The 17,083-nt window shown below is 55.4% G+C and overlaps 7 protein-coding genes across 7 annotated transcripts; 4 read left to right on the forward strand and 3 right to left on the reverse strand.

Moving 5' to 3' along the window:
- Positions 1–2,460: 2,460 nt before the first annotated feature.
- On the forward strand, positions 2,461–4,553 carry V2A60_004138 (uncharacterized protein; the record flags this gene model as incomplete). Its single annotated transcript, XM_083255460.1, has 5 exons — positions 2,461–2,684; positions 2,796–2,875; positions 2,974–3,101; positions 3,182–4,072; positions 4,191–4,553. The coding sequence occupies 5 exons, from the start codon at positions 2,461–2,463 to the stop codon at positions 4,551–4,553; spliced, it is 1,686 nt and encodes a 561-aa protein (XP_083111586.1).
- A 223-nt stretch (positions 4,554–4,776) lies between these two features.
- V2A60_004139 (transcription factor TFIIIB subunit BRF1) lies at positions 4,777–6,963 on the reverse strand (the record flags this gene model as incomplete). Its single annotated transcript, XM_083255461.1, has 1 exon — positions 4,777–6,963. One exon carries the CDS (start codon positions 6,961–6,963, stop codon positions 4,777–4,779), a length of 2,187 nt encoding a protein of 728 aa, XP_083111587.1.
- Positions 6,964–7,728: 765 nt separating this feature from the next.
- On the forward strand, positions 7,729–9,129 carry V2A60_004140 (uncharacterized protein; the record flags this gene model as incomplete). The annotated part of the gene is made up of 1 exon (XM_083255462.1): positions 7,729–9,129. One exon carries the CDS (start codon positions 7,729–7,731, stop codon positions 9,127–9,129), a length of 1,401 nt encoding a protein of 466 aa, XP_083111588.1.
- A 579-nt stretch (positions 9,130–9,708) lies between these two features.
- V2A60_004141 (uncharacterized protein) lies at positions 9,709–10,461 on the forward strand (the record flags this gene model as incomplete). Its single annotated transcript, XM_083255463.1, has 1 exon — positions 9,709–10,461. One exon carries the CDS (start codon positions 9,709–9,711, stop codon positions 10,459–10,461), a length of 753 nt encoding a protein of 250 aa, XP_083111589.1.
- Positions 10,462–11,067: 606 nt separating this feature from the next.
- V2A60_004142 (uncharacterized protein) lies at positions 11,068–11,775 on the forward strand (the record flags this gene model as incomplete). Its single annotated transcript, XM_083255464.1, has 2 exons — positions 11,068–11,146; positions 11,264–11,775. The coding sequence occupies 2 exons, from the start codon at positions 11,068–11,070 to the stop codon at positions 11,773–11,775; spliced, it is 591 nt and encodes a 196-aa protein (XP_083111590.1).
- Positions 11,776–13,012: 1,237 nt separating this feature from the next.
- Positions 13,013–13,903, reverse strand: V2A60_004143 (BTB/POZ domain-containing protein; the record flags this gene model as incomplete). The annotated part of the gene is made up of 1 exon (XM_083255465.1): positions 13,013–13,903. One exon carries the CDS (start codon positions 13,901–13,903, stop codon positions 13,013–13,015), a length of 891 nt encoding a protein of 296 aa, XP_083111591.1.
- A 939-nt stretch (positions 13,904–14,842) lies between these two features.
- V2A60_004144 (uncharacterized protein) lies at positions 14,843–16,567 on the reverse strand (the record flags this gene model as incomplete). Its single annotated transcript, XM_083255466.1, has 1 exon — positions 14,843–16,567. One exon carries the CDS (start codon positions 16,565–16,567, stop codon positions 14,843–14,845), a length of 1,725 nt encoding a protein of 574 aa, XP_083111592.1.
- Positions 16,568–17,083: the final 516 nt, after the last annotated feature.

Raw genomic sequence — 17,083 nt, forward strand, 5'->3', positions numbered from 1 at the left:
ACCAGCCGGATTCGGGCAGCAGCCATTCACATCGCCATGAGTAAGTGAGGACCGACAGAGCCAACGACGGCAGATTTTTTGAGAATATGCAGATTTCACAATACATGAAAAAAGGGGGGGTTAAAAAGATTAAAAATGATCGCGAGTTAAGTCATGGGCGCAGACGAGCGCCTATTAACTAGTTAATAGGGATCGGGCACTTGCGGGCGGGCTGCGGCCCGGATGATTGATGAATGGGTACGGCTGACATGTACTATTACGAGTTGAATCTGCGTGGTGCAGTCATTCTACAGGGGCTAATACGTAGTGTGTAAGTAGCAGTACTGCAGGTTTTGAATGATACTTACCATGCCGGGTGCTAAATGAGTGTAAAGTTTCTTGCCTCGTCCTTGGTGCAGGCTGCGTGTCATGGTCCAGACAGCTAACAACTTGCTCCAACTACCAGCCCGCATCGCGTTTTCGAGAGCGCCCTGTTCCTAAACTTGTCAGTTGGCGTGCCTCCGAATATCCTTGAGCTGCAGCGCACGACTTGTGCGACGGTGGTCTCTCCGTCCAGCCAGCGCTGGCAACTAACTTACTTCCCTGCAGCTGGGTCGCAGCGGGACTGGGCCCCCTTGTAAATAGCCGTGTACCTTGGAATAGGTTGATTCTCGCAGGACGAGACACAGGGACTTGGCCCGGGTGACCCGCGCAGGGCACGACGCTGACACCCGGTTTCAGTTGCGATCGGCCCCCCTCCCCCAAAGCCATTCCTCGATGCTGCGGTCGCAGAGGTCAACTGGAGCATGCGGGATGCATGGATGCATTGGATGGCTGGGTAGTTTATTCGGACCTATTGTTCTGCAAAATGAGACGAGGTTATTACGCGTGCACGACAAAAAAAATACTTGAAATATTCTTTAGTTGTACTCTGATCTGCGAGTTTCGAGGCCCCCCTCCAGGGCGCTTTTGAAGTTTGGGCGTCTAAACAGTTTCGTGACGAGTAGAGCCAGGCATGTAGGACCTTGATGCTTACTGGGAGGCTCAGATTGAATCTGATTGGAAAGGTATCTACGAGATAAGCCCATTGCGGTGCGACTTTGCGATGTTGGAATCGTGGATAATGTTATTTCTTGATTTTGCTTTCCTCTCAGATTGAAATCGCCTGATTTTTATCAGCGAACTAGTATCCGAGTGATTGCAAGTAACTTCCATACTGCCCTCGGAACGGACGAGCAAAAGGGCCCAGCACCCAGCCTCTAATCATGGCATCGATGGCCTGGTCTTCAATTCGCTGCATGACTACTTATCTGAACAGCTTCATCTCGTCCATGTGGAGCAGCCATCTTGGACAATCACAGCACCAACCAGACGGGCCAGTGCTATCTAGCAGAATGCCTTCGGCGGGTCGGCAGGGTTATCATCCCCCCCTCCTTGGAAGAGCCCCAAGCCCTCAAGAAGATAACACATTATCAGTCAGAAGCGACGCAGCCGTACGCCCGTCGCACGAAGGGAATCTTTGATCGAATGTTTCTTGTTCCTGATAACAAGAAAAAAAAAGACGGAAACTCGGCGGTGCATTTCCGAATCGCAAATGCCGACCAAGCGTGGCGCTGGGCTTGCCTTTCTCCCCTCCCCCTCCCTCCCAAGCTAAATCAAATCAAATCGCCATCTCTGGCTGCAAAAGGACTGGACCAGAACTTTTGCCCCCCTCTCCTCTCCACCCCCGCGAAATTCCATCGAGCACAAAAAGAGGGGAAACGCAGTGTGGGAGGGCCGGCGGCCCCCCTCTCGAGGCTTCTCAGCCACCATGCGGAATATCGGGCGGATTGGGCTTGGCGGATGAGCTACTGCTTTTTTGACACGTTGGGGCGGCAGCAGGACGAGCGAGAGCTCCGCTGATGCTCGTCGATTAGGGAAAGGGAATGAAACGAGAGGGGGGTCTGGTGTCGATTGAGAACAGCATCTCTCTCTCTCTCTCTCTCCTTTGGCGTTGAATGTTCCACCAACTACTTAATAAACCTCTCAGGTGCCCTTCCCACTTTCAACGGCATCATTATCATCTCGTCAGGAGAATACAGACGAAGCTCATCTCAATTCACACCAAGCCACGAGCCTGCAGGACCTTGTCTCGTTTCATTTCCACCCCAGGGGAACCTTTGCTACCGAACCACTGCAGAGACGGGAGAAAAAAGAAAGCCTCCTGCATCTCGGGAATTTTTCTCATTGGCTCAGCTCCAACGAGCTTGTCCTTTCTACCGCCGCTAAATCCAATTCACCACGCGTGTGGGCAGCTCAGGTAGCTTGCAGCCACACATACACCCCCCCCCCCCCCCCCCCGTCTCCTTTAACCGTTGAACGGTCGCATTTACAAGGTTCTCTCAAGTAGACAGAAGAGTGCCCTCCGTATCGCTTCATTTCGTCGTCCTACTCCTCCTCCTCCTTCTTCTTCTCCTCCTATTCCTCCTGCTCTCCTCCGCAATGGGCGGTCACGCAGGCATGGCCGAGAGCGCCGTCACCACCTACATGGACGAGTCGCTGATCCCCGGGACTGTGCACCTGGTCGACCTCGAGCAGACGGCGGACACGCAGCACGCGAGCGGCAGTCGCGACATCATCCTGGTGCCGACGCCGTCTGCGGATCCCAATGACCCTTTGAACTGGTCCCCGGGCCGGAAGCGACTCCATCTCGCCTGTCTCATGATGTACGTGTTTTTTTCTTCATGCCCTCTCCCTCCAACACGCTGTGCAATGAATCATATGAAAAATAATACCCTCTCGGAAGCACCAAGAAAGCTCTTAACATGTCGTGATAGCTTCGTCTTGTTCAACGGCATGTCCCTTTCCGCCGTCTACTCCGTCTTGGTACCTCTGTCGAGTGCTCTAGGTGTCACTGGTAGGTTCCGCCTTGAGAATTCTTCTTCTTGGCCTGGCCGCCGTCGCCTTTGTCGTCGTCGCGCGATTCCTAGCTCGTTCCGGCTGACGGTGCAACAGTGGGCGATCTCAATGCCGGCACCGGCTACATGTTTCTGCTGCTCGGATGGTCTCTGCTGTTCTGGCAGCCTTTTGCGCTACAATACGGCAAGCGCTTCACCTACCTCGTTTCAATGTTGGGCATGGTGGTGAGTTTTCTTTTTTTCTTGTTCCCCTCTTCCATGTCCAAAACCACATCCAAAACCACCAACTAACATGCCGGTCACAGGCCGTCTCGTTCTGGAGCCCGCATGCCCGCGGCGGCGGGCAGTGGATCGCGCGCAACATCGTCATGGGCTTCCTGGCGTCGCCCATCGAGTCGCTGCCCGAGACGTCCATCACCGACATTTACTTTGCGCACGAGCGCGGCACCTACATTGCCTGGTACGCGCTGATGCTGGCCGGCTCCAACTACCTGGCGCCCGTGCTCTGCGGCTTCATCAGCGACAGGCTCGGCTTCCAGTGGCCCTTTTACGTCATGGGCATCTTCTGCGCCGCCGGCTTCGCCTTTTTGCTGCTCTTCATGGAGGAGACCAACTACGTGCGCGCCAGCGTCGGCGTCGTCTACGGTGGTGACGCCGCGGATAAAGACAAGGACGCGGCCGGCGCGCCCTCCTCGCCCGTCAAGGACGACACGGCCGCGTACGCCGAAAACGTCAGCACCGTCGGCGTCGAGCGGCCCGGGTACCCGCCGGTAAAGACGTTTGTCCAGAGGCTGGCTCTATTCAGCCGCGGCCGCGGCCGCGACGGCGAGCGCAAGCCCTTCCTCATGCACTGGCGCGCGTGGCAGAGCCTGCGCTACCTGTCCTGGCCGACCATCTTCTACGCCGGCTTCGCCTACGGCACCTACCTCGTCTGGTTCAACATCTTCAACGCCACCGCCTCCATCATCCTCGGCGGCGCCCCCTACCACTTCCGCCCCAGCATCGTCGGCCTCTCCTACCTGTCCTGCATCGTCGGCGTCGTCCTCGGCGCCACCTACACCGGCGTCTTCTCCGACTGGTTCGTCATCCGCATGGCCCGTCGCAACGGCGGCATCTACGAGCCCGAGCAGCGCCTCTGGCTCTTTTGCGCCTCGGCCATTCTCACTCCCACCGGTCTCATCCTCTGGGGTGTTGGGGTGCGTCCAATCTCTCTCTCTCCCCCCTTGCCCTCTCCCCCCTTCCTCTTCCTTCCTCTTCCGTCCTCTCCCTTTCGAACAATCCACCTCGAGTATATAATGGCTAACAAAAACACAGGCGGCACACGGCATTCACTGGTTCGGACTCATCGTTGCCATGGCCATACTGTCTCTGAGTAGCTGCATCGGCATCACCCTGTCCATTGCGTACCTGGTCGACTCGTTCCGCGAGATTTCCGGCGACGCCCTCGTCACCCTCATGCTCATCCGCAACACCATGAGCTTCGCCATCTCCTACGGCATCACGCCCTGGCTCGAGGGCCTCGGCATGCAAAACTGCTTCATCAGCGTCGCCTTTGTCGCCCTCGTCATTTGCAGCATCTTCTTGCCCGTCATCTGGTACGGCAAGAGGCTCAGGGCGGCGAAGCGAGAGAGCTACTGGAACGACGTCAAGATTCGCATCGCCTCCAATGCGTTCTAGTCTAGCAGGAAGCGTAGAAACAATGTCGTACGCGCGTACGTGCGTAATAACTGATGTGCATTAATTACAAGTTTTCATCCCATAGTTGGTATTTGAATAATGACTCTTTTCTATAGTTGTGTCCCAAGGTATTCCTCCATGTCCAAGATTAAACGCCAACCTGATCCATTGCCATAAACAAGACTGGTAGAAACTAGCAGTCACTTCAATTTTCAAGTGTCCATCAATCATCGTGTAGACCATATTCTTCATCCAAGTCAGGATTGTCGTCATCTTCCGCAAAGCCTTCGTAGTCGCCTTGGCCGGCATGCTCATGCTCAGTCGCATCCTCTTCTGGCGCATCATCATCACCCGCATCGCTATCTTCGGGTGCCTCGTCATCGTCGCCACCAAGTGTGCTGCCCGCCAGACTTGTCTTGCGACTCGTAGCCGCAGAGCCAAGGCCGCCGGCGTCGGGTACATCAAAGATGCTGCGGATAGCATCGTAGTTGATACGCTTGGACCAGGCACGATCCTTGGCGACGCTGACGGCCGCCTCTGCCGCCGAGCTCGCTGGGCTCGTCTGCCCCTCGCCCATGCGCGCGCGCTTCCTGCGCCGACGTGTTTGCTTGGGTCGTTCCGCTTCGACCTTTCGGCGGAATACTTTTTCCTGGTGTTGGCGCAGCCACTCTTTATTCTGGTTGACCCAAATCATTTCCTTAATCTGTGCTTCTTCGGGCGAGAGCAGACAATTGCGCACTTCGGGGTCGTTGGCGAATTCATCCTCGTCAATCTCGACCGACATGGAAATTTCCTTGAGAGGACGCTGCTGCAGAGCCCAGGAGGAGTGGATTCGAGCGCGTTGTTCGGCGTTGGAGTAGGCGAGTGCGTGCTCGTATGTAAGCGGGTCGTTGAAGATTTCCTCGATTTGACCTTCGAGGTCTTGCTCATCTTGCTCCCATTCTTCGTTGATTGGGAGTTGGGCCTTTTTCTTCTTTCCCTTTCCAGACCTTCCAGAAGAGGCAGCAGCTTCATCCTGGTCCATCTCCTCGTCGAGAGCATCGCCAAATTCGTTGGCCAGCTTTTGCAGGTCCTCGTCTCCCTCAGTCGCCTCGTCTTGAATGGGTAATGAGGGCATGTCCTTGGGGATCTGGGACGGATGGGGAGGGATGATGAAGCCGTCGGCATCGCGACGAAACTGAAGTTGAGGCGCGCTGGAAAGATCGGCACCGGCGTCTGTGCCTCGGCGCATCCTAACAACAGGCCCAGGCGGTGGCAGAGCGGGCTCATCCTCGTCGGCGTTGGTTTGATCGTTTCGCTTTCGTTTCTTGGCTTTCTCTTCTTGTTGCGCCCTATACTCGTCGGACTTTCGATAGAACGATGGCGGGTCGTGTGAACTCTCGAGAAAGTCTTGCTTTAAAAAGTCTTCTACGGACATCTGACTAGACTCTGTAAAGTTGAATTCCTGTAAACGGTTCTGAATGGTGTGATTTGTGACTTTTACAATGTATACGACTTCACGGACGGTGCGGCGAAAGTTGTGCATCCGCGCGGCCATGAGCAGGCAGGCACCACAGATGCCTGAGGGACGTCGTCCCATGACCATCCAGTCTCGACTCATGCGCTTGACCAGGCGGACAGCATCTTCGGCCACTTTGGCTGTCTCTTGGCGGAACTCCATCTTGGTCGCAAACCTCCAAATCAGATCCTCGGGGTAGACAGGAATCAGGCCGTCGTTGCCAATGGGCACGACTTCGTTGAGCTTCTTGAAAATTCTGCCGAGCTTGAAGACGTTGAGCTGCACTAAATCGGCCAAATCGATGAGCATGACTTTGCATGGTGGTTCGGCACGGCAGGCGGCGTAGAGGCAGACTGCAGCCACACTGGCAAGCGTACGGCCTTGGATAAAATTGGCGCCTGATGCGAGCTTAAAGACCTGAGTACCGGCAGCCACCAGACTGTCGGATACGTTGAGCTGCTGGGCATAACCCTGCATCAACCCGCGTGCTTCCCTGATGCTTTTCTCTCTGTCTTCCGAGCCACCCACTCGCCGGAACGCAGGGCCCATGCTCCGGACACCGGCCTGGTCGGCACCGATGTAGGAACCCTGGACAATGGCTGCACCCGAAGACGTCTCGCCAAACTGGACCTCGGCGACAATGTTACTGTCATCAGCGACACGACCACAGGTCTGACAGGTGCCGTCGACGACATTGGGTTTGGGACAGGCCTTGTTAGGACACTGTTGGCGAGCTGGCGGGGCGACGGCACCGTGCTTGTTGGCGGCCGAAGACGAGCCCTGCTGCGAGGCGGCGGCAGCAGCTTGACGGCGCTCCTCACGCTCTCGCATTGCTCTCACAGGATTGGGTCGGGCGAACCTGGGCTTGGGGGGGTCGCCACGACCGGCTTTTCGCGGCATGAGGGACGACATGGCGTTGGCGAGTGCTGCGCGGCAGCTATTCCGGGATAGGCTCAGCGACTCAGGATAGAATTAGAGTGTAAGCGATGCGAAGGGGTATCAATAACTAAACTGTCGATGTAGGCGAGATGATAGAAGAAAAAAAGCCCTAGCAGACGGCGCGACAGCCCCTCGAACGATGATTAACACGGATGTCTGGTCAAGAAAATTGTTTCGCTCCTGTGCTGCGACTCCACCAAGCAGTGAGTATGGCGTTGCCGCAGCGCGTGGTCGAGTGGGTACCGCAGCCACTCCTGCTGACTCATCCAACACAAAGCACAGCGTTCGAACCGGCAGAGCGTGCTTTTTTCCTAGTCGTGTCACAGCATGAAACTGGCAAAGGTCATTGTATTCGATACTTTTCCGGCTATTTTATCAACTCTTTCTGTTCTTCATTTTAGAATTCTTTCCATGTCACTGGTGGGGATGCGGTAAGTTGTGGGCACCTACCAATACTATGGCCGGCACCGAGGCCTACCCTATACACCCCTGTTCCTAGCTGTAGAAGCTGTATTGTATAAGACGAATCAAGAATAGACAGTGTTTTCCGGGTTTTTTGAGATGGGATGGGCAATCTAACGTCTAATTATCTGCTTCTGTCGCAGTTGGTCGTCCCCTGGCTACCGATAGCATTGGCGATGCTTCTCAATAGGCTATCGTTTCCAACCGCCCCGCTGGACCATGCAAAAATAAACATTTTCTGCCTTTCAACATCCCCTGCAGCAGGAGCGCAGAGCAATGCTGGACCTGCCTGGAGCCTATGAAGACTTGGAAAATTATACAGACGATCTCTGCAGCTTTATAGACACCCCCTTTGTCCGTCAAATCACAGGCGGCATCCACGTCAATGATGCGCTGATTCACAACGCCTGGGATGGCTTGCCTGCCGAATGGACTAAGTGGTGGTCGAGCTGGCCAGACCACCGGCTTGCCCAACAAGATCTCATCGATAGCATCGATGAAGACGGAATCAACCGCGCTGATAAATCTGAATCGACCGATCATGAACTCTTCCGCAGCCGTCCTGAGTCGCTCAGCAACTGGCTCTCGCAGCTCAAAGGCCTCGCGTTGACCAGAACACAAAAGCCTGGGAAGACAGTGATCCTCCCCGAGGTTCTAGAGACGCGAATGAAGACAAAGAAGAGTGCGGAAGTGGCTCGCGCCACGAAGCTGATCCGCGATATATGCGAGTCCAGAGGAATTCGGCGTGTTGTCGATATGGGCTCGGGACAGGGCTACCTCTCCATTAGCTTGGCATATCTTTTCCCGGAACTACAAATCCTCGCCATTGATGGCAGTGAATCGCAGATCGCCGGTTCTCAAGCATTTGCGGATACCCTCGGCATCCCAAAACACCGATTAACGCAGATGGTGCATTGGATCGACGGCTCAGTAGCACTGGCGGACAAGGTCCAAGATTGGTCGGCGGGTGAAAAATGCATTCTGGTGGGCTTGCATGCTTGCGGCAACTTGTCGGAGCACATGATAAGATATTTTGCTACAGTGTCTTGCATGGATGCTCTCGCCGTCGTCGGATGCTGCTACAACCACATTGTGCCACGGTCAGCTGCCTGCCCAGAAGGGTTTCCCATCAGCGACGCACTGCGTGGCAGAAACGTCACATTGAGCCCGACAGCTCTGATGACAGGGTGCCAAGCCCCAAATAACTGGCCACGGCCTGATTCCCAGGCGTTGTCCATGTTTGGTCGCCGCCGCCTTTACCGCGCGATACTCGAAAAAGTCTTCCACGACCACGGCATTCGTGTTGCCGGCGACGACGGAAGCGAGCGTCCCACCTGGGGTATACGGAAAGGCGAGATGGTCAATTTCACGGCCTTTGCTCACCGCGCCATGGACTGCCTGCGTGTGGACGCCGCGCAGCGCCCAAACGACGAGCAGCTGCGCGCCTACGAAGACGAGTACCGGGACTGGGAGGGCCGTATCGCGATTCTGTGGACGCTGAGCGTTCTTTGCTGCAAGGTGGTGGAGAGTGTGATTGCCGTGGATCGGTATCGCTTCTTGGCAGAGCGGCAGGGTGTGCAGGGTGTCGACGTTGTGCCTGTCTTCGATGCCGGGATATCGCCGCGCAATCTCATGATTGTAGCGACAAAAGACCAAGGCATGAACGCAGTGGATTAGTTCTATGAAGGAGCTGAACCTGAACAAACCAATGCGAATTACGATGGTGCACTAGCAGGGATCCGCCGGAGAATACTTGAGACAACAACACACTTGCTCGATTGAGGTTGCCAATTGGCTTGATTACGAAGCACACTGAACTGGCCCTTTCAAAGAACGAATATAGTTTCAACTGGTTATCGGCCCTGAGGAGAGAATGCTAGTGAATATCTTCTTGGATATTTCACTTCTGCCCTGGTACCTGATTGAAAGTGGCGTTGTTGAGTGGACCTACACCGAGACTTGATGCACATTAGGCTTATTTGGCGGGCTAGGGCTGAATTAATCCCAGCTGAAGTCTTACCTTATTAGCCGACGCAATTGGTTCTCTGTCGGGTGTGCCTGAGCAGCTTTTTTTGCTATGCTATGACCGGACTGAAAACGGGCGAGCTTTGCGAAGATATCGCTTGCACTTATAAGCATGCCTCATCCCTTGCCTCAGTGAAAAAGCGTCCCTTCGACTCTCGTTCGCGTCTTCTTTTGTTCTATCAATTCGCAATACAAATACTTCATATCCCTACAATAGCCTCGGTTCTTTCAATGCGCACCAAGACCATTGCCTTGGCGGTTGTCGGCATTGCTGCCGCCAACCCAGCCCCAGCACCCACAGAAGCTGCCTCGCTTGACACCCGCGCAAGCTCCTGCGACATTGACTACGACCTTGGCCGGCCCGTGCAGATACCTGCGAGCATCAAGTCGTGGATGCGCACAGCGCGGCCACCCAACGAGTGCACCGACGTGATGCCCGCGAGCCTGACGTCGGGATGGATGGCGTACCTGGGCCAGCTGTCGAGCTTTGTCGCGCACGCGCCAGAAAAGACGGCGTCGCTGACGGACCTCTGCGGTTCAACGGCATACACCGTGTCGATTGCTTTCTGCTCCACGCAGGGCAAAATTGTTGTCACGGACGGAGACAGCGGCGAGACAGTGACGACGATTTCCAACACGGTCCGGGATCCGGGCGCGGTGGTGCTGACGTCCAAAAATGGCAAGATTGGCGTCGCCAGCGCGGCGGCAACGGCGACGGCAACGGCGACGAGTGAGGAGAGCGAGTCCGAGTCGACGCCAGCGAGCACGGGACGAAGCAGCAGTAGCAGCAGCGCTGCGGCCAAGACGAGCAGCAAGGGAAGCGCGCTGGCGACAACGAGCGCGGCGACGACATCGGGCGGTGCGAGTCAGACGAGCGTAACGGTTAGCAGCACAGGGACAGATAAGCCCAAGAATAATGCGGCGGGTCAGATTGGTGCTGGTGTCGCGGCTATTGCTGCTGGTGTGGCCGCCCTGGCTTTCTAAGTGCTGCGAGGAAGGATGTGGTGTAGGCTGGGCAGCGAAGTACCTAGAAAATCTTGGAAATCAAATTTTCACGCACGGAATACAATGGCAGATTCTTGAGTGTACACGTGTCAAGAGTAACTAAAGATGACTCTTTTAATTATTCATCAACATTGCTTCCCAAGACATCAGCATTGTTCGACTCGCGTGCGCCATCTACACCGGCATGACCTAAAACGGTCGCTCCGCATCGTCGACCCACCTCGGAGTCGAGGCCCGACTTGCCGAGTGCACCTCTCCTGGCAGCGGAGAAGCCTTGCTCTATTACCAATGCAACCGCCGGTACTTTCCGACTCGGGCGTGAGCACGCAGGCGAGGCCGATTCAAACTTGAGGCTGTGAGGAAACTGAAAGAGTCGACAGGGGCATCACATAGTCCCGGACCGACAGTCTGCGCAATGCCGTGATTATGCTTCTTCAGCGGGGCTACCAGTGCCCCGCGCCGTCTGCGCCTATATAAGCCAGCCGGGACGTCTTCTTTGCTGGCCGAGATGGATTGAAACTCATCAATTCAGCTGCCTATTCTTTCGCATTTACAATCTATATCACACCCCCCCCCAAAATTACAATGGCTCAGTCGTTTAGTCTCAGCGCCGGCCCGGATACCGACATCTGGAAGAAGCCTCCCACCACGGACGTCTTCAACGGTAGGTGACGACCCCAAGCGGCGCGCGCCGGGACACCACGTACACACACACATCTCCAAGAAAAAACCCCCCTTTTCCTTGTACTGACACCGCACTTGCAAACGCGCGCACCCACAGCGCCCTTCCAGACGCACTCGTCCGGCCCGCTGGCCGGGTTCCGCTCCGCCCAGGTCACGTTCGCCGCGACGTACACGCAGCGCTACGACCAGGCCGGGCTGCTCTTCCGGCTCACACACCCGGCGCACCACCCCCAGAGACGGTGGGTCAAGACGGGCATCGAGCTGTACGAGGGCCTCCCGCGGCTGTCGACCGTCAGCTGCGAGGGCTGGGCCGACTGGAGCGTTGGGCCCGTGGGCGACGACGGTGCCGCGGCGGCGGACGTAGCGGCCGGCCGCAGGAGCGTGACCGTGCAGGTGCGCAGCGAGGGCGACGACAACGGCCGCAGCTGGTGGGTGTACCACGTCGACGGCGAGACCAGGACGCCGCTGCGTGAGATTTGCTGGGTCGCCGACCCGCAGTACGCCGGCTGGACGCTCGAGGTGGCGGCGCTCGTCGCCAGGCCGGCCAAGGGGGAGGGCGCGGGCCAGCTAGAAGCCAAGTTTGAGAACTTTGCGGTGGAATGGGCATGATACATGACGACATATAGATTTTGAGAGAGGAAGAGAGTGAGGGTGAGAGAGAAACAAAGGGAGAGAGACTACGAGTTTATAAAGACACACGTCGCAATGGGACACAAAGAATTTGAGGCGGCAATTTTCTATTACCCCAAAAAAAGACCCCGACGAGAACGAATTCGCCAGGGAGGACTGCGCTGCAGCCCTTGGTGTGAAAAAGTAGAAAAGAATCAGCTCTCGGAGCCAATACCATCAGCTATTCCACGTTTTTTGCAATTTTTCTTCATACATGTGAACGTCATTATCCGGGCCATGCAGCATGCTTTCTCTTGAAATCCCTCAAAACAAAAAACAAAGGAAACAGAGGAAGCATGGTCTTGTGTGGACAGTGTTTGGAGCAGAAAACTGCCCCCAGTCAAAGACTAGACATGAGGAAACTAAAAAAAAACAAACGCCGAATTTCTCCAAGCTGTGAGAGAGAACATTCTGTAGCTTCTTTTGTCATATTCCCAGTACTAAAACAGGAGAATCAAAATCATCAAACAAAATGCACCAATAACAAACCATGCAACAAAATGCCATATGGGAGGAAAGCGGAGGGGGTATTTGATGAATTTTTTTTTTCGAATTGCTGTCCAGCGCAAAATTGTCTGAGATTTTTCTCTTCTTTCTGGGGAAGAAAGAATCGGCAAGGGGACAGAGGAACCAATCTTGGTCCCCTTGGAGAGGAGTTGGGTGAGAGTTGGGTAGCATAACAAAGCCATATCGATACAACTTCCAATTGTTGCGAACAACGGGGAGCCTCCATCATGAGGAGCCATTAAAAGAATCCGAATCGCAAATCAGCCAAAAAAAAAAAAAAAAGGAAAGAGCAGAGGAAAGTATATCTGTGGACAGACGGGTCGTCATTATTTCCTCAGCTCTCGAAGCTCATGCATTGCAGCAAAATCCCAAAGACGTGAATGAAATCCCAAAAGAGGGAGCCAAACAAACAGAAAGACTTGAACTGAATCAGCTCCCTGCCGGAAATGACACAATTTGATGAGGGAGGTCAAGAGTACGCCAACGCCCGCTGTGAATTCCACAATGATAAATTCGTAACAATTCTTTTTTTTTCAGTCGAGTTGATTTTGTAAATGCGACGACTTCGAGGCAGTCAGATCCGCCTCGCAAACTTGGAGCCGTAGGAAGTAAAAAATGGAACCTAGTAGATGGAAAACCTAAAACACACCATGCGCAAACCGAGCTTCTCTCAGACAGTCTTTGGGGTGCGAACATGGCTCACGTCAATGACGTCGTCGAGATGGTTGCACATGGCAACGAAAAGGTCAAAGAACAACTTGGTGCCGCCCGCCTCCATCTCAGCCTGCATGGTCCCGCTGCGCTTAAACGTCTTGCGGCAGCGGATGATGAGAGCGAGGTAGTGAGCGCGCAGGCGACTGTCCGAATCGGGCGTGTGGGCGTAGGCATACTGAGCGGAGCGCAGTATGGTGGCGACGTCGATACCGGCCTGCAGCCCCTGCTTGCGAAGGGCCAGGCGCTTGAGCTCCTCGAGGCCGTAGCGCTCGGCGGCACAGTAAACGACGGTGTCGCGGAGGACGTCAGCCCCCACGCTGTCGAGGTAGACGGCGGCATCGGTGGCAGCCGCACAGGCTCGGCCACCAGATTCAGGGTTGGGAGAGGCCGCGGGTGTCCGAAGACCGCCGGCGCCGCTGGCGGAGTGGTCCTCGAGCTCCCAGGTGTTGCGGTGGCGGATGTGGACCAGCCGCGGGTAGTAGTCGCCCTTGTACAGGTACTCGAGCACGGCGGAAAACACCTCCGGCTCCTCCTCGGGGAGCGATATCCTCCGACTCTGCACATCGGGGAAGGCGGAGCGGCAGGCGACGTCAAAGAACGGCGACTGGCGCAACACATCCTCATGCGCTGCAAAGAGACGGCCTTCGCGGCCTACCGTCAGGGTGATGATGGGAGACGGCGCGGCGACCGTCTGCTGCTGCTGGTGATGTAGCAGAGCGTCGTTTTCGGTGAGCGACCTTTGCAATTTCGAAAGCTTCATTGGATCCCGGACGGAGCCCGACTTCTTCACTCGCGCAGACTTGTCCACGCGCACGGCGTCATGGTGGCGAAACGAGCGCTTGAACATGGCTGCGGTGTTTTTTTGGGGGGAGATCGGGGTCGGGTTGGAAAAAGAACGACTCGGTCGGGGACGGGTTAAGAAAGCAAGATAAATCGAAGCGGGCGAGAAACGAATCACGCACGCTCGACACTTTCTCTGGTGAATTATCTAGAGAGCGGCGAAAAGAGCGAAGGAGAGTGGGTGGATGAGGGGATGAAAAAGAGTGAATGACGCACAAAGGGGGGTTGACTTGAGGGGCCCGGGCGAGAAGAATACCTTCTTAATGAAAAGATGACAGACTCCGCGAGATATTTGCGACCCGTGTGGTGGTTTGTGAGTGAAGAAGGAGAAGAGGAGAGGAGGAGCTGAAGTGGGATGCGTGCACTTTTATGAGCCACACACGGGGCACCACGCCTCAGCCACAACCTATTAAGGATAAGGTAATGGGGCCAATCGTGCCTGGCAGGCGGCAAGGCGGGATTTTTAGTGGCTCTTAGTGCTGGAGCGGGCCGCCACAGGGCCAGTCAAGGAAAGGTTTCAGGCCACGACAGTGCTGTGAGTGGCGTTGTCTGGGGTAAACTCCACTGTATTGGGTGCCTAATTGGGCGTCTGTGGCCTAACCCGGCACGGCCTGGGTACCTGCGTTCCAGAGCGGGCTCAGACATGTAACTTACATACTGCATCGGAGGGAATTTCTATGCAATCATTGCATGCGGCTATATTTGACTGGTATAAAATTACATCTTCTATAGCTTCTCAATTACAAAACAATATCAACCCTTTGGTATCCTGCTCTCACAGCCCAACACGTGATTTCCCGATGCTCGACACGTGATCTGGTTGGCAGGCATTTAGGGTTTCCTGGTATACTGGTACTGATATGGCAACTTGTAAATTGCAAACGCCATCAAATTTCATGCTCAATCTCGCTCCCCAACCAATAAACTTGCCAAAAGCTGTCTCGCATCACCAGACATGCCCCTTGGCCTGCTTGATGCCAATGACGTTGACATTGCGCCACATCAGCACCCCAACAAACCCCAGCGCCCAAACGGCCGTTCCGGTAGCCAACAGCCGCAGGTAGGCGTCGCTGTACGCGTGCTGAATCGCCTGCCGTGTAGGCGAGCCGATCGGGTATGAAAGCTGGGTTTCGATGTCGCCATAAATCATGAGCAGATTGGGCAACTCTTCTTCAGGCAGGTACGCGACCAACTTGTTGGGCAGAGTATTTTGCCAAATGGCAGACGCTATCGTGAAGCCAATGGCGCCGCCAACATTGCTAAACATGCCCAACACGGCCAGACATACAGCCACGTACTGGTGGGCACCAGCAGCCAGCATGGCGATTTCGTCGCACACGATAATTGTTCCTGCAGCTATGCCTACAAAGACGAGGCACATGACAATGTAGCCAATGTTGCTGTCCGCATCGCGAAAGTGTAGCATCAGTCCCAGACCAAAGGCACTGAGCGGAACTCCCACGAAGAGGGTGGCAGGCTTGAAGCGGCCGGTCTTGTGGATCACGGCGCCCGCAACGACGGCAAAGATGACAGACACCACAGAGTAGGTCTGCATGACATAAGTGGAGTTGTCGATGCTGAGGCCCTTGACCACCTGCAGGTATGACTGGAAAAAGACGCTCCATGTCGAGTAGCTGATGAATAGTGTCGCTGACAGGATGCACGCTCCGAAAACTGTTCGGTCCAGCAGCAGCGAATATGGAATAAAGGTAACAGGCGCAAAGAACTTTTCCCACACGACAAAGCTGACGATGAGTAGAACACCAATAATCAGCATGCTGAGAACAAGCGGCGAGGTCCAGCCCCGCGCTTGCAGCGTGTAAAGATTAAAGGGCAATAGAAACAAGGCAACGCCGGCCGAGAGAAGTAGGAGACCGATTGCATCAAACTCGCGACAGTAGTGCAGAAACGACTGTAGCGGCGTTCGGTTGCTGCTGGATTTGGCGACGAGACCGAGCCTCTTGGCTTTGAGGAAATTGTTGACCAAGATGCCATACAGAGGCAGCGTGATGCAGGGCACCATGATGGTGAACATGCCAAACGCCCACCGCCAGCCAGGGCCCTTGACGAAGCCCGAGGCAATCGGACCTGCGAGGAAGCCAGCGAACAGATTGGGCGTGCTCACTATGGCCTGCATGAGACCTCGGTTCTGCAGCGTCGAAGTGTCGGCGACAAAGACTGACAGACTGTACTGGATGCCGTTGTTGCCGACGGTCTGGAAGACTTGCGCCGCCGCATACGCCTCGACATTGTTGCACGCCGCCATCATGATCATGCCGACCGTGGCCAGCACGATGCAGAACAGATACCCCTGTGGACGACCAAAGACGTCCAGAATCTTGGCCAGGGTCAAGTTTGTGACGCCGCCGATGACGCTGCTCAAGATGCCCACGGTCGGCGTCAGCGAGTGCTGCGTAAAGGCCGAAGTGACATAGGGCGTGAGAGCGCCGGTCGTGTTGGACAGCATGCCCTCGACGCAGTACGTTAGCCAGATGAGGACATAGGCAACGATGAGGATGTTCTTGTTCCACGCGACAGTCGTGGCCTCGATGTTCTTGACACCCGCTTGCGTGCTGCCGCTGCCGCTGCCGCCATCCTCGGGTGCTACCTCGTCAGCGCTGTCGCCCGCCGTGTCGACGCGGATCTTGGCGTCCTCGGGGTCTTTGGACATGGTGTCGGCCATTACTCGGACAAGTTCAAAGAGGATAAGAAAGAATCAAGGACGAGGCAGAAAAACAAAGAAACAAAAGTCAGCTTACCCAAGCCAGCAGCACAAGGCTGGAGATGGGGGAACGGGTCGTTTATAATTTGGTCCAGACTGAGAAGGTTTTCCTCTTTTCGGTCCTGGGCCAAAACCATACGACTGACAAGGGGCCCCAGCCGTGCAAATTTGGTAACTAGTTAGCAGCTCCTCAGACGCACAGCGGTGGAGCAATAAGTAGCCTGCCATTCTTTCGACCGGGTGGGAGAAACTTGCTCAATCTCTGCAAGCCTCATTTCTGCAGCTGGTGTCATGGAAACTTGCTCACTCACTCATAGAGTCATCACCCCCGGGGACTCGTTGCGCGTGCGGCGCGTGGTCCCACTCTAGCTTGGTCTCCGATAAGGCTGGGTGAGAAGGGGGGGGGAGGGGTGCTGGTCTACTCAGCAGAGGTCCAGACTACTTACACCCCTTTGTCCTGCTTGT

The sequence above is a fragment of the Cordyceps javanica genome, chromosome 2 (assembly GCF_051103115.1).
Source record: "Cordyceps javanica chromosome 2, complete sequence".
Taxonomy (NCBI): Eukaryota; Fungi; Ascomycota; class Sordariomycetes; order Hypocreales; family Cordycipitaceae; genus Cordyceps; species Cordyceps javanica.